This window comes from Theropithecus gelada, chromosome 6, assembly GCF_003255815.1.
Source record: "Theropithecus gelada isolate Dixy chromosome 6, Tgel_1.0, whole genome shotgun sequence".
NCBI lineage: Eukaryota > Metazoa > Chordata > Mammalia > Primates > Cercopithecidae > Theropithecus > Theropithecus gelada.
In genome coordinates, this window is record NC_037673.1 from 51056779 (window position 1) to 51073967 (window position 17189).

Consider the following 17189-nt stretch of genomic DNA (forward strand, 5'->3'; position numbering starts at 1 on the left):
GAAAAGGGATGTCATAACAGTCATAATGTAACAACCATAATGTCACCTGTAATACATGTGCATACCAATGCCACTACAGTCTTACCAGCACTGACTCATCTCATAAAGAAACAGATTTTGATAAATTTAAGTATGAAACTAATGCTTACTTATTTATTCTCTAGTAAAGTTAAACTTCTGGTAAAGTTGAAACTTTTCCATTAATTTGTTTGCCATTTATTCTTTTTATGAATTATCTCTTTATAGACTTGGCATAGTGTGTCTATTAGATTCTAGATGTTATTTGTAAGGGTGGTTGAATTACCTAAGAGGGTCAGCCATATACTTGTCTGTAATATCTGATGCAAATATTTCCAACAGTATTTTTTTATATTTATCTTAATTTTAGCTTTCCAATGGTTTTAAATTTTTATATAGTTAAGTTCCTTGATCTTTTCCTTGTGAATGATTCATTGGAGGCCTAGTCCAGCTATTCTGCCATCTTCCACACTGAGTGTCTACATACACATGTGGATTTCTGACTTCCTCAATTCTTTTCCAAGTTACCTTTATTACTATTGGAATTCGCTGTTTATTTCAGTATCCTCCTTCCATCCCCTTTGTTCTTCTTTACTTTTATACACACACACACACACACACACACACCCCTGCTATGAACAATAAAAATAACTCTGGACCTGGGCAGTAAGTTTGAAGATGTCAGCAATGTCCATCTCAAACTCCAGCACTGAACAGTTATGGATTCCCTGATAACTAAAATCAGCCTGTGGGACCTCCTCTGCTGCCTATCCGCGAACACTTGTCTACCATCGGCAACTTGTTTCTCCAACATCTTGCCCTCCTTCTTTCACTATAACGAACACACAGGCCCAAAGAACAAGCATCTACCCTTTTTCTCCTACATCATTACTTCCTGCCTCCCATGGCCAATTCAGCCTTACCTTTATCACTACAGAGCCCTCTCAGCAAATCATATGGAACCTTACCTTTGTTAAGAAGTCTTCATGCTCCAGCATTTCCCTGCACACTTTTTCTTCCTCCATACGCTAGCAAACAGAGCTTTTCCTTCTCTTATCAGCGCCTCTCAGCACAAACTTTGCTTCCTTCTATGATTTTAGAACACTTCATCGTAGCCACTTGTTAATAACATCCTACCTGAGTTACGACGTTTACTTATAAGTGGACCTCTGCATTCCGACCTGCCAATTTTCAGGGAGTTTGTTCATCTATCTGAATGAAGTCAATATTTGGCTAACAGTTGTCCACCACACCCTATCTGCTTCTATTCTTATGGGCAACATTCTTAAAACTAGTAGCCAAAGCTATCCTCTAAGTTTCTGACAGTTTTTCAGATCTCTAAAACTATCAGTTCTAATTCACATCAACCATCTCCGGTTTATAGCAAAGAGTTGTAGTTTCAATTAAATTTTCTACTTTAACAATCATGTCATCAGCAAGTAAGTTTTTATTTATTCTTTCCCAAAATGAAACCATTTTATTTATTTTTCTTGCCTGATTTACTGGCTAGAATCTCTACCACAATGTTGACAGATATCCATGTCTTATTCCTGATCTGATCAGGAAACAATTCAGTCTTTCTCCATTAACTGTGACAACAGCTGTAGGGTTTTCACAGATGCCCTTTAACAGTTGAGGTAATTCCTTTCCATTCCTACTTTGTTAAGAGTTTTTGTCAAAAATTGATGCTGAGATTTTTTTGTTTTTGTTTTTTGCATATCTTCACAGGATCAGTTTCATCTTTTGGTTTATTGATATTGTGAACTAAGTTGATTTTTGAATGTGCAACCAACTCTGCATTCCTAGAATAAATGTCACATGGTCATGACATACTATCCTATTAAAATATTATTGCTGAATTTGATTTGATAGATTTTCGCTTATAATTTTTGTATCTGTGTCCATGAGGGTTATTGGTATGCAGTTTTCTTTTTTTGCAATGTCTTTGTGTGCTTTTGGTATCAGCTTCATGCTGGTCTTAGGAGTTGCGGCATTTTTCCCTCCTCTTCAATTTTCTGGAAGAGATTGTAAAGAATTGGCAGTATTTCCCCCTTAAAATGTTTGGTAGGATTCACTAGTGAAACCAACTAGACTTAAAAAAAAAAAAAAAAGAAAGAAAGAAAAGGTATCAATTTCTTAAACAGATATAGGTCTATCCAGGTTTTCTATTTCTTCTTGAGTGAGACTTGATGGTTTGTCCTTCAAGGAAATTGTCCATTTTCTCTAAGTTGTCAGATTTATTGGCATAAGGTTGTTCATGATATTCCCTTATTAACCTCTTACTATTTATAGAATCTACATTGATGTCACCTTTCTTATTCCTGATATTGGTTACTTGTGTCTTTTTTATTTTTTCTGATCAGTTTGGCTAGAGTTTTATCAATTTTACTGACCTTCTCAAAGAACCAGCTTTTGGTTTTACTAATTTTCTCTACGGCTCTTCTATTTCATTGATTTCCACTTTGATCTTTATTTTCTTCTGCTTATTTGGGTTTAATTCATTTTTCTTTTAGTTCTCTAAGGTGACAGCTGAGGTCATTGATTTGAGGCCCTTCTTTTCTGAACAGACATTTAGTGGTATAAACATTCCCTAAAGTCCCATTTTATAGGCACCACAAATTCTAATATGTTGCATTGTCATTCAGTGCAAAATCCTTTATAATTTCTCTTTTGATACCTTCTTTGATTCATGCGTCATTTAGAAGTAAGTGAGTTTCCAAATACTGGAGAATTTTTTTTCTTCTTGTTATTGATTTTTAATGCAATTCTATTGTGGTCTGAGAACATATTGGACATAACTTGAAGCCACTTAAACTTATTTAGAGTTGTTTTCATAAACCAGGTTATGGCCTGATTTGGCAAATAGTCTATGTGTACTTGAAAAGAATGTCTTCTGTTGCTGGGTGGAGTACTTTATAAAACGCTAATCAAGTCAAGTTAGCTGCTAGTGTTGTTGAAGTCTACTACGTACTGGCTGATTTTCTTCCCACATGATCTACAAATTATTGAGAGAAATTGAAGTCGCTGATTGTAATTGTGGCTTTGTCCATTTCTTTCTGCAGTTCTATCTTTTTTTTGTTTCACATATTTTTAAGCTCTGTTAAGTACATAAGTGTATAATACTATTACAGTCTCTTGATTAAATGATCCCTTCATCATGAACTTCTTTATCCCCAGCCTTATTCATTGCTCTGAAATCTATGTTGCCTAATATTAACACAGCTACCCCAGCTTTTTTCTGACTAGTATTAGAACGATGTATCTTTTTCTACCTTTTTATATTTAACCTATTTGTGTCTTTATACTTAAAGTTTGCTTCTTAAAGTCAATATTTGGTTGCAGCTTGGTTTTTAAAATAAAATCTATTATATCAATCTCTGTCTCTTAATTAAGGAGTCTAGATCATTTATATTTAATACTATTATTGATGTTTAGGTTTAACTGTATCACCTTTCTACTTGTTTCCTATTTGTTTCATCTATTCTTATTCCCCTTTTCTTATTTTTTTGCCTTCTTTTGGATTGTTTTCAATACTTCCATTTCATCTCATTTGTTGCTTTTTTCATTCTCATTCTTTGTTTTGCTATTTTAGTGGTTACTTTGGGGTTTATAGTACATCTTTAATCAGTCTACCTTCAAGTGTTAGTATACAACTTCACATATAGTATAAGAATCTTCCAATATTGTACTTCCCTTTGTCCCCATGGCCTCTATGCTATTTTTCTCAGGCATTTTACTTTTACATGTTGTTCACCCCATAATATGTGGTTATTACCGTTGTTTAAAGAGATACCACTTAAAGATATTTAAATAATAAGAAGTAAATCTTATATAATTATCCATATAATTTGCATTTCTGCCAGTCTTTATTCTTTTATATAGATCCAGATTTCCATCTGGTATCATTTTTTCCCTGACTCAAGGACTTCCTTTAACATTTCTTATAATGCTTATCTGCTAGCAATAAATTCCTTCAGATTTTGTATATCTGAAAAAGTCTTTATTTTTACTTTCTTTTTAAAAGAGACTTTTGCTGGATATTAGTTGACAGTTTTTTCCCTTTCGGATGCTGCTCCAATGTCTTCTTACCTGCATTTTTCCATTTAGTGGTATAAACTTTCCTTATAGCTTTTTTTAATTCTTACTCATGTAACATCTTTTATCTGCTTTTAAGGTATTTTCTTTGTACTACTTTGTTCTCAAGAGAAAAAAAAAAACAAAAGGATGTGTGTTTATATGTATATTTATATGTACATATAGGTGCATGTATAGATATAAATATATATCATATATAGATATATATAATATATTTATGTATGATATATTTATCTCTATATCTATATATGATATATTTATATATAGATATTCTATATAGAGAGATTTATAGAGATATATATCATATACAGATATATATGATATATATTTATATCTATCTATATATAATATATAATATATACATAATATATACACATATATATACATAGAGAGAGAGAGAGAGACAGAGAAATACTTTAAGAAATTGGCTCACACAATTACAGTTGCTGTAAATCCAAAATCTGAAGCTTGGGTTTGCAGGCTGGAGATCCAGGAAAGAATCAATATGCAGTTCAAGTCCAAAGGTCATTTACTAAAGAATTCCCTCTTGTTCCAGGGAGGCAAGTCTTTTATTCTATTCAGGCCTTCAACTAGCTGGATGAGGCCAAACCACAGTATGGAGGACAATCTGTCAAAATCCGCAGATTGAAGTATTAATTTCATCCCAAACAACCCTTATAGAAACATCCAGTCTAATGTTTGACTACATATTTGGGCACTGGGACCTAGCCAATTACACATAAAATTAAACATCCATATTCTTTATCACTGATTTGGAACAATTTTATTATGATGTGCCTTGGTATAGTTATATTCATGTTTCTTTCTCTCTCTCTCTTTTTTTCCCCCCAGAGATGGGGTCTCTCTCTCTGTCACACAGGCTGGAGTAAAGCAGTGTGATCACAGCTCATTGCAGCCTGAAACTCCTGGGCTCAAGCAATCCTCCTACTTCTGCCTCGCAAGTAGCTGGGACTACAGGCGAACAACATGTGCAACTCATTTATTTATTTATTTTTTTGTAGAGATGGGGGTCTTACTATGTTGCCCAAGCTGGTGTCAAATTCCTGGCCTCAAGTGATCCTTCCACCTCAGCTTCCCAAAGTATTGGAATTACAAGTATGAGTCACTGTGCCCAGCCTTGCTCATGTTCCTTTTGTTTGGGGTTCAACGAGCTTCTTGCATCTGTAGGTGTAGAGTTTTCTTCATGTTTGACAACGTTTCAGCTATTATTTCTTCAAATATTTTTCTGTCCCTTTCCACTCACCTTTATGGACTCAAATTACCCTAGCTTAGGTTTAAAGTTGTCCCACAGCTCACTGGATGCTCTTTGCATTTTTTTCTCTCTCAGATTGTCTCTACGAACATATACAATGCAGTGATAATAACAGTTTTAACGACCCCCTTTGCTACTTCTAATATTTATATCAGTTCTGGGTCAGTTCCAATTCGATGATTATTCTCTTTATGAATCATGATTTCTGGCCTCTTCCCATGCCTGATAATCTTTGACTGACTGTCACACATTGTGAATTTTACCTTGTTGAGTGATGAATATTTTTTCTTTAAATCCTATACAGCTTTGTACTGAGATGCATTACCATTACTAGACAACCATCTGAGGTTTTGGGACTTACTAATATTATCTGTCATGTGAGTCCAGAGTAGAACACCACTTACGGCTGACCTTGCCAGGTACTCTACCCAGTTCCTGGCGAGTTATAAGTTTTCCAGTCCATCTGGTGATTACAGGCATAGTTTTCAGCCCTGTGTGAACACCAACCACTGTTTCCTCTAGTCCTTTAAGATGGTTCTTGCCCTGGCCTTGGGAAGTTTCCTCAAATGCATGGATTGAATATTTTGCTGGATACTCAAGGAGACCCTCTGAAAATCTCTAGTGTTCTCTCTCTCTACAACTCTTTTCTCTAGTACTCAATTCTATGGACCTTAGCCATCTTGGTCTCCCCTTGCTCTCAGCTTCATCTCTTCAATGCAGGGAGTTCACTGAGCACCACCTCAGTTCCCTCTGGAACTGTGCCACAGCCTGGAAACTCTCAAGGCATTAAGCTGGGACAATCACAGCACACATCTCATTTGTTTCTCATCTCTCAAGGATAACTGTATTTACTGGCTTGAAAATTGTTGTTTTGTATATTTCATGAGCTGGTTGTTGTTCTTCTTCTTCTTCTTTTAGATGGAGAGTAAACCAGTTCCAGTTATTCTGTCTTACCAGAACAACAAGTCCTCACGCATTCTTGGGCTCACTGCCCTCTCTTGAGCATCTTCAGTCCCGCCTTTTCCCCTGATGACCACTCTAAACCTCTTGACTACTAGCATGCTCGTGAGACCTTTTCTTATAGAAATAAATTCTCTTAGCACTATTTTCTCTTTTTATGTCCACCTTCTTGAAAGAACTGTCCGTACTCCAAAGAGTTAAGGAGTGAAAATCATGGTCTACCCCTCAATTCCTTTGCTTGCTCTTCATCCCCTCATTTCTCAGGTTGGTTTCCACTTCAATACTCCAGTGAAGCTGTTTCTACCATTGGTTATTAATTAGCACATTGTCACCACATCCAATGACCTTTCTCAGACTTTAGACTTAGTTTACCTTATTGGGACTGGTTCTTTTGATTTCTTGCCCATATTTGACTTAAAGGATATTATATAGAACTGTCTGACTTATATTCCTTATCAAAAGCAGATGCTGTAATGTAAGCTCCAAACAGCAGAGTTGTTTGTATATTTTGTTAACTGATATATCCTCAGTCCTTAAATCAGTGTCAGTCACATAACAGGCATTCAGTGAAATGTGGAATGAATTAACAAAATATAATTGGTGCTTAGCACCTTTCTTCCGCTTTCTACCCATTACCCCTGGACAATCTCATCCAAATCCACGACTGAGTTGTCTCTCAAATCTCTCTATCTCCAAAATCTCTCTAGTCTGCTTGTCTTTTAGCATTTGGATCATTGCTGGATGTCCTGTCAAACCTCAAAATTAGCATGCCCCAAACTAAACTCATTATTTTTATCTTAAAACTCTCTGTCATGTTCTCCCTACTTTTTTTTTTTTTAACAATTCACCAAAACACAAAGCTATAAACTTGACTCATATTTGATTGTTTTATCTTCCTTTCCTCTCGAATACCCAGCATAACTGTCACTTTTACAGTAGCAGTAACATCCTCACAAGTATTGTCCCTGCTGGATCACCTCTACATCTAACGGGTCTCCCCCAGCAGCTTCTCTAGTCTCTGGCCTTAGATCCCAACATACCCTAAATCTCTGCATGCTGTGCCTTAACTCAGTAAGACCACTAATCTTTCTCTGAATACACCTACGCTTTCTATCCCCAACTCTCCTCACCCCATTCCTCTCTGCTTAGATCTTACCCATCATATGAGACCCTACTCAAATGTAACCTTAACTATGAGCTTTTTTTGACCCTTCAGATTAGAAATGATCACTCTCCTCTTTTAACTTTCATATTTACACCATTAAGTATACCATATATCACATTCTGTCTTAGCACAGAGCCTGGCGTATGTTAAATAAGCAATATATGTGAACTGTTTTTATCAATACACAACTTATCTACCTAACCTGGGTGTAAACTTCTTGATGCCTTCCAAAAAGGCATTATGCCAGGTTCAGAACAATGACCACTCAAAGAAGCTTGATATCCAAAAAATTAGCCAATCTAATAACTAATTAATCAGAAAATCAACTAGCACACAATGATTCTGGTAAAACATATTATTAAAAAATGTAATAAAAACAAATACAAAACATAACTTACAAGTAATAAAATTATATACAGACAATCTTTTACACTGTAATTCGAAACTGCTCCTCCAGCCATAGTGCTGAAAGATAACTCTGGTATGTGAAGAAAAGCATACTTTGCGTTACTCTTACACATATTTTAGAAGCTATTTTCCTTGAAAAGAATTAAGCTAATAAAGTTTATATAACTTCATTGCACATTAGTCAAAAGATATTCACAGTTTTACAAACAACCAATAAAGTACATACTTCCATCAGAAATCCTAAACCTTGGATACCACTAAACTTCACGTGAACACCTGAACTGGCATCCTATCTCTAGCTGTATAACAATAGCCATGTCATCATACCTTTGATCTTCAGGTAATTTAGAAACAGAATATGGAAAAAGATTCCTACCTGTCATATAAGCGCTGTTATAAGGCTGACAGAGGACTATATAGATTCAATTTACTTTCATTTGCTTATTAATTTAACAGACATCTGTATCCATGCTCAAACCTTGTGCCAGACTCTGGGTATACAATACCACATACAATGCTCTATCCGCCCTTAGGAGATTCTAACCCAAGGTGGGGAGATGGGCATGTACACAAAGCAGTGCTACAGGCACTAACTGGGAGAAATACAGACAACGCCTTGTGGGGAGAGGAAGGAGTACTCAGTTCTGTCCAAGGAGAAAAGAAGGTAGTCAGAAACAGCTTCCTGCAAAGAGGCTATACATGAGCTCTGCTAATCCTCTCTGGGATCTCTCTACTCATTACAATCCCCTTATTCTTTCCCTCATCCTAAAACCAAGCAATGTCTCATTCCTTTAACAGCTCCACAGTTTCTCATCTCAATTCTAAAATCGGAAAAGTTCTCAAAACCTGCACTTTTTTTCTAGCTTACTTGCTGGCAAAGGCTGACCTGAACTGAAGTAAGGTTCTTGATCAACAATATCCTTTCTACTTTTTGTAGGAAATCCTAATTAATAATTCCATCATCCAATCATCACCTAAGCCAGGAATTGAAACAGCCATGGCTTTCTCACTCTCACTCTCTGAACTCAACTGCACTAGGCTTTGTCAATTCTAGCCCTCAAATATGTATCCTACCTATTCCTTCCTCTTCCTCCCCCTGTAACTGCCTCAGCCAAGGCCTTCATCATCTCAGTCGCACCATCTCAGTAATCTACTGACTCCGCCTCTAACTGTACTACTCACAATTTAGCCTCCACATCATGGCCAGTTTGATTCTTCTCAAATGGACATCTGATCATGTAGTTTCCTTGCTTAAAACAGTCTGATGTCTCTGCACTATCTACACAAAAAGCCCAAACTCCTGAGCACAGTATGAAGGTCTGCTAAGAGTCAGCCACCATTGAATACAATTTGTCTCCTGGCACTCTATTAAACATACACTGCAGCCACACAGAAATGCGGTTTCTAGGGGTTGCCAATCTGTTTCACACTCCTTGTCTTCACACTGCCCCTCTGCTCCTAAGTCCTCTTTCTTTTCCACCCCCTCACCTTGTTTCTTGTACCAGACCTACTTATCAACTTCAAATCTAACGTAGCAAACCACATCATGCATCCTTCCCTTCCCCAGGTCCAGGCAACACTGTCATGCCCCTTCCTTCCATGCCCTGTCGATTTCTGGATATGAACTTAATGTTTATGCAGCCAGTACACTGAGACTCCTGGAATGCTGAAATCATTGCTTATCTCATGTCTAACACTGAACCTAGCACATAGTAGATGCTCAAAATAAGCTGGCTGATGAACAATCTTTTCAACTTTCCAGACAACGTCTCACCCTTCTCCTTCCTTATCAGCTCTCTCTGCACAGCAGCTCTGTTCTCCATCTCTTACAACTGTTCTTCCATTATTTCCTCTAACTTATACTCTTCTTTCCGTCTTCATTGTCAGAAGAGAAAGAGGACACACTTGGAAAGTGAAAACAAAACAAAACAAAACAAAAACAAAAACAAACCCTAGCCAGGATTTCTCACTAATAACTTGACACCGAAAACATTTTGGACCTGATAACTCTTTTCTTTGGGGGCTACCCTGTGCATTGTAGGATGTTTAGTAGCACCACTGGCCTCTATCCACCAGAAGCCAGTAATACCCCTGCCCACAAATGTCTCCAAAATGTCCCCCTCAGAGGCATAATCTCCCCTGATTGAGAACCAGTGCCCTAGACTGACTTTGCTTGGCTCCATCAGGAAGCAATAGGGAAAGGCTGATGGATAATCTCTTGCACTGACTTTCCTCCAGGTGAAAAATGACGAGGGAAGAAAATTCAGACTACATCAGTTTACTGTTCAGGGAGTGTGTGGCCAAGAAACATAGGCTGGTGTGACACTTCAAGGAAGGAAAGTACTCCACGGACCCAAGATGAATCCATTTTGTCATATATCAGAGTTCCAGATTTCAGGATTCATTTGTATTAATATTTTCCCAAGCTTCATTTATTTAGTGCCACTGAAATGACCTGCTAGAGGGATGCAGGATACAGCAGTTTAATGCTATTAAATCCATTTCAAATCTTTTTTGAAAAAGAGATAGTGTTTAAAATTAATAAACTGACTAAAGCATTAAACTATAAGTAGAAGGGAGGGGAGGAACCACATAAATTGCACAGGAAACCAAGACATCTTGGGATGAGAAAGAAGAAGGGACAGAACCCCAGCACAGTACCCACCTGTGGTCGACACGACGTTCTCGGGGCTTTCACTGCAGAGTTTGGACAACAGACTGGTTTTGCCAGAGCCTGTGAGGCCTATGCAAACCAGGTCATATTCTGGTCGTGCAGGTGGTGGTCCCTTGCAGCAAAGTGCTCTAAAACACTGCCAAAAGAAGGGGAGAAAATGTTCCTTTAAATGAGAGTGTGGAAATAAACCTTAGTCACATTTACAATGACTGACTAAGTATTAAAAAGTAATTGAATAAACTATTACCTATAAGGAAGAAAATGGTAACTTTAGAACAGTGAAACCTAGAGACACCACTCTAGCCAAGTGATCAAAGTTAACATCCTTAGTTATGAAATGTTTTTCTACTTCATGGCTGCCTTCCTGCTATGGCAGGTGCACTGCAAAAAGCATGACATCATCCCACAGCTTTCCTGCCAAAACCACACAATCTGAATCTAAGCATGAGGAAACCAGATAAAGCCAATCTAAGGAGTATTCCATAAGGCAAGTACATCTTGGACTGGATCCTAGATCAAGAAGGAAAAAAAAAAAAAAAGCCATAAATGACATTATTGAGACAATAAGTGAACACTGAATATAGACTGCATATTAGATAAGAGTACTGTATAAGGTTAAATTTCCTGAATTTAATCAATGTACTGTGGTTATGTAAGAAAAATCATTGTTCTGAGAAAATATTCTAATTATTTATAATACCTCTAAGTATTTAGAGGTGAAGGGTCTTGATGTCCAAAATTAACTGGCTCAGAAAAATTCTAAATCTCCAACTCCATCTTTATCTGGTGAGGACAGTGATAAAGTCAACATGGCAAAATGTTAATGACTAGTGATGCTGAGTGAAGAGAATAGAGGAAAATTCTTTATTCTGGTCTTACACTGCTATTATTTCAAAATACAAAGATTTTTAAAGTCATTAAATACAGTCTCTGTATATACCATTGCCTTTCTGGCCTTTGTTAAATTCTGTTTCAGGTCAACCAGCCAGGGTACTATGAACTGTAGTATAGTTTGTGCACTGCACAAACCTGTTTGCTCTGCAAGAGTTAAAGACAAGGGGATCTGGGCCAGGCACGGTGGCTCACGCCTGTAATACCAGCACTTTGGGACCAGTCTGGCCAATGTGGTGAAACCGCGTCTGTACTAAAAATACAAAAAAAAAAAAATTAGCCAGGCATGGTGGCAGGCGCCTGTAATCCCAGCTACTCAGGGGACTGAGGCAGGAGAATCACTTGAATCTGGGTGGCAGAGGTTGCAGTGAACCAAGGTCACACCACTGCACTCCAGCATGGGCAACAAGAGTGAGACTCCATCTCAGAAAAAGCAAGGAAAGCAAGGAAAGAAACAAAGGAGAGAAAGGAAAGAAAGGAAAGGAAGGAAAGGAAAGGAAAGGAAAGGAAGGAAGGAAGGAAGGAAGGAAGGAAGGAAGGAAGGAAGGAAGGAAGGAAGGAAGGCAGGCAAGAGGATTTGGGAGACAGGGTATCATTTGTGCAGCTTTTGATCTTTCTACTTATCCATAAGGGCCAACGATGTGCCAGCTTATAGAGCCCGAAACATTTAGACTCTGAATGATTCATGAGAGAAAGAGGGAAAGGGGGAAACAGGGAGGAAAGAAGGCAGATCTACTCACTTCTGGGTCATCTGGAGATCATGAGAGAAGATACCTATAAAAAAGTCTGTTGATTCATCTCACTTAGATAAAATCTGAATCCTAATTGGCTGTCATACTCTCGTAAATGAAGCTTGATTATCTCTCTCCCTCATTTCTCACATCTAATCAACAAATCCAGTTCATATGACCTTTGAAGTAGCTCTAGGATCTGTCCACTTCTGTCCAGCCCAGGCCATCATCACCTGGACAACATCAATATCCTCCCGCTAGGTCCAGTATATTTGCGCTTGTGCCCCCTATTCTCCACACTGCAGCCACTGGATTGCTTATAAACAGAAAATCTGACCATACGTGCTTAAGCCATCCCAGTGACTTTGCCCAGCTCTCCAGCCCAAACCCTTACCATGGTCTACCCCACACTCCATGATATGCCCCAGCCAAGCTCACAAGCCTCATTGCCCTCACTCCCCTAGATCCTCCAGCCATTCCCTCTCTTACCTCAATTGAGGCATCTAATATGCGGTTCCCTCTTTCCCCTATTCTGGACTTAGCCAACACCTCATCAATTTTAGGTTTCAACTTAATCATCCAGTCCTCAGGGCAGTCTCCTCCAGTCCTAAGATTGTGTTAGCAATTCACGTCAAGCTCCACAGGGCTTTTGTAAATTCATTACACAGACAATTGTGGTTTCTTATTAGTCACCAGCCTGTAAGAACCATGTCTGTCCCCCTTCATCTCAGTACCCCCAGTGTCTAGCAGAGAACATGGCATAGAATCTACCCTCAGCAGATAATTGTTGAATGAAGAATGAACGACACTTAAATTTTACCTAAGCAAAGAAAAAAGAAAACATAGAGACTAATAGGATGCTTGATCTATGCTCTCTGGGCCCTCCACGCTTCAAGAAAATAATGTCAAAATTAGAAACCCTTGACTTTTTCACTTTACTTCAATGCCATTAGTTAGCCTAGTTCCCTAAATAGTGGTTTTGGTGTACACGATCAACTTTCTTGGTAAATTAGAGCTTCTTTTTGTCCTAGATTCACTTTTCCTCCATTTTCAAGAGGTTCTGCCTGCTTCTGGTAAACAATTCTATGACCCATATTCTTCATGGGTTTATTCACGTTAATTGTATTTCCTCTCAGTCTTTTCAAGCCTGAGGAGTCCTACTTATTTCAGTCTGTCTTCATCCTATGGGATATTCTTCTCTGACCTTCCTTTAGTTCCAGCACACCCTCTCCCACAAGATTAATGACCATAACTACTAAGAGCATTCTAGACACCAACACATCGTGTTGTGGATTCATATGAAGGCTGGCTGATATTGTCTGACTTTTACAAGCTTTTTCATAAAGTCTGTCTCCCAGACTGAGCATGAGAGTTTTTCTCAGAGATAGGTTTATTTATGTATGTATCTATTCCCTCAAAGATGGCCACTGGCTAGCAGCTGTTCAGACTTAGAAAAGGTCTTCCACATTCACTTAGGACAAACAATAAAACTAGTCACACAGTTTCTTTTACTGGGCTGCTTTGGTCTTGTTTGGGGTTCAAGGAGAAGAGATACCCTTCCTGCTCTAGAGGCCCTCATTCTCACTCAGCTCCTTCCTCTGGACTATCTCCTGGAGGAGGGCTGGCCTGACTATCATAAATCTTAAAATATCGAATGAAACTGTATGTGACTGATTGCTAGAGCATCCTGCTTAAATTATTCATGACATTATCACTCATATTTTTGCCAAACACTCCAGAATTTCATCTTCATGTTCTTTTTAAAATCCAGAGTATAAAAACTTTGTAGCCAACTCCATTCATTTTCACCTGTTTATTCTAGATCACCTAAGGCACTTCTGACATAAAAGATGATTTCATAATGATAGCAGTGATATTCTACTCCACTGTCTTTTCTCTTCTCTTTTTTTCTTTTCTCCAGATGGAGTTTTGCTCTTGTTGACCGGTGCCTGGGCTGGAGTGCAATGGCACAATCTCAGCTCACAGCAACCTCCACCTCCCGGGTTCAACTGATTCTCATGCCTCAGCTTCCTGAGTAGCTGGGATTACAGGTATGCGCCACGACGCCTGGCTAATTTTTGTATTTTTAGTAGAGACGGGGTTTCACCATGTTGGCCAGGCTGGTCTCAAACTCCCGACCTCAGGGGATCCACCCACCTCAGCCTCCTAAAGTGCTGGGATTACGGGCGTGAGCCACCACGCCCAGCCTTCTCTTCTCTTTTTCTCAAAACGATCTCTCTCTGTCGGCCAGGACGGAGTGCAGTGGAGCAATCTCCACTCACTGCAACCTCCAAATCCCAGGCTCAAGCAATCCTCCCGCCTCAGCCTCCTGAGTAGCTGGGATTACAAGTGTGCACCACTGCACCCAGCTAATTTTTGTATTTGTAGAGATGGGGTTTCACCATGTTGCTCAGGCTGCTCTCCAACTCCTGAGCTCAGGCGATCCACTCACTTCAGCTTCCCAAAGTGCTGAGATTACAGGCGTGAGCCACTGAGTCTGGCTTCTCTTCCCTTTTTATATTCTCACCAGTGATGTCATCTCCAGTCCCATGGTTTCAATCATATAACTGAATGACATAAAGACATCCAACGTGACATCTCCCCCTGCACCTCCCCAAGCTCTTTCTCAAAGTCCAGGCTCTGTAGTTTCAGTTGTTCTATAAGAACCCAAACCAAAACTGAATAAAACAAAAGCCTCTCCACAAAACCACAGGCTATGGAACTTAAAATCTAGACTGATAGTTATTACAAGGCAAAGTCTTCTAAATAAATCACAGACTCTTAGAAATCAACATGTATTTGAAATGACGGAATAAATCATCCTATGGGTAACAGGAATAGTGTCAGATTTTGAGTCAACAAGATAAAACTTTTAAGAGTATGCTACTTCCAATGGGGAAGGAATGGTCATGTTTTCTGAGTCAGTTCCTAAAAACTGTAAAGAGTTTTCATTTGTTTTTTGTTTTAAAACTTAATGAAGCTTTGGATCCTATGGTCAATTTACTTAAAATTACTCATTTTGGCCTCTAGACTATACTGTACCAAAGTTCATTGTATGTGTCTCCTACAGCAGCTCTTGCATTGTTAAGAGTAAGCCCTTTTCACTGTCATACAATGCAAAACACAATGCTGTCGGCAGCCCTGACAGCAAGCGGCAAACTCAGGCCTCATTCCCAGGCCAGACACTAAGGCATTGTGTAACTCTGCTCAAGCCTCATAAACCTATCCATGCTTCAGTTTCCCCATGATTAACCAGTAACGTTTTAACACTCTCTGCCACTTCCTTTCTTCAGGAGGATGTTATGAGGCCTGGGTGCAATACATTATGCTACTAAGAAAGGCACTATATGGGTAAATAACTGCTCATCACGATGTTCATTTTCCCAAGGTATCTTAGGTGATAGTTAGCTTCCTTAGACAAGGGCCTGGCCGCCCAATATACAACCCAGACTGTAGTACTTCCAATAGCCCACAGCAGCCTCCACATGCTCCATTCTATCCCAGTTCAGCCCAAGACACTAAACACACACCACCTGTCCCCAATCCCCTGGTAGCAGCAAATAGAGAACAGAGCCAGTCTGAATATAAGTATACCCTCTGGGGGACCGACCAAGGTCATGGTCTCCATTGCCTAGACTGCTTCAGCTCACAGGCCTTTTCACACGGGGACAGTCATGACTCGGTCTTTTTTAAAAGAACCCAGTGTATCTACCATATTATGTCAGGACATAGGATGTTTCCCCATTCTGTGTACCCACAAACTTCTAGTGCTGTATTTGAAGAAACGGTGTGCCTAGGTCTTGAGAGAGGGCAAAGACCAGAATCACCAGTAATAAGTGACTATATCGTAGACTTTGGACAAATCATATAATCATATAATCAACAGCTGAAATAATAGATTAGCTTAAAAGCAGAGGCAAACCCCTTAGAAATATGTACTTAAAAAGGAAGGTGACTACAAATATTGGAAAGAAATGAAAGCAAACGATAAAATTACTAGAGTAAAATAAGGACTTGCATTTCAGTCTGATGACCTAGCACTAAGACAGCAAGATGATCTTAAAATGTCCCCATTTGTGTTGGGAACAGAAAGAAGGTATTTATTTCCCGAACAGTGCCAGACATTTGGTAGGTCTAGCAGAGCACTGTACACAATTGGTACTTGATGAATAACCCCTCATGTCAACATTGCAAAGCACTAATTAAGCATTTAATTGTACATTTCATTTTCCTCTATATTTCTACCTTAATGACTCCAGCTACCCTCCAAATCACCACTATTCCTTCATATGATCTGAGCACTTAACGTTTCTATGCCACCCTGTTCCTGTGCACACAGAATAAAAGTTCCTCCCTATTTTCCTACTTGGCAAACTCCTACTCAAAGTTCTGTTTAAAGGGCACCTCCTCTGAGAAGTCTTCAATTTTCTCAGAGAGAAATAACCCTTTCTTCTACTTCTTGGTCCTATACACACACTAGCACTACAGTTAATACTAGCCACGTGTATTCTTTTCTAAGATTCACTGGCTGATAGAAATATGCACATAGACGCAAAGGCATATCCATTCTTGGTCCTATTATAGGTTCAAAAAGCTTAATTTTACAGCTACCAAGGGGTGGCCAGGCACCAAAACACAGCAGCAAAGTTGTCCTACAAATATGTGTTCCTAGATGAGAATCTAGCTCAAAATCCTCCCACTTTGGCACTGGCCCCTGCATTGCCAGTATTTCCTACCATCCTGTTTCGCTAAATTCCCAGCCCTTTGGGACATGGCATTTGTTTCAATTGATGCTCTGTTTTTCATCATGAATACATGATTTTATTCTGTGCATGATTTCAATTTGATTGAAGCTCTGTATAGTTGCTGGAAACTTTTCTTCAGTCGGCTTCGGGACCTCCCCACAGCCACACTACCCAAGCCCCACACTGTTTCCTTCTCATTTCAATACTGGTCTCGCCAGACAGAAACACA

At 38.9% G+C, this 17189-nt stretch overlaps 1 protein-coding gene across 1 annotated transcript in view; it reads right to left on the minus strand.

Annotated features, from left to right (window-relative positions):
- Positions 1–17189, minus strand: part of ARL15 (ADP ribosylation factor like GTPase 15) — a 441042-nt gene that overhangs the window by 288523 nt on the left and 135330 nt on the right. The window contains exon 2 of the mRNA XM_025389142.1: positions 10585–10729. Coding sequence (XP_025244927.1) covers positions 10585–10729 — 145 coding nt within the window. The remainder of the gene's footprint in view (positions 1–10584; positions 10730–17189) is intronic.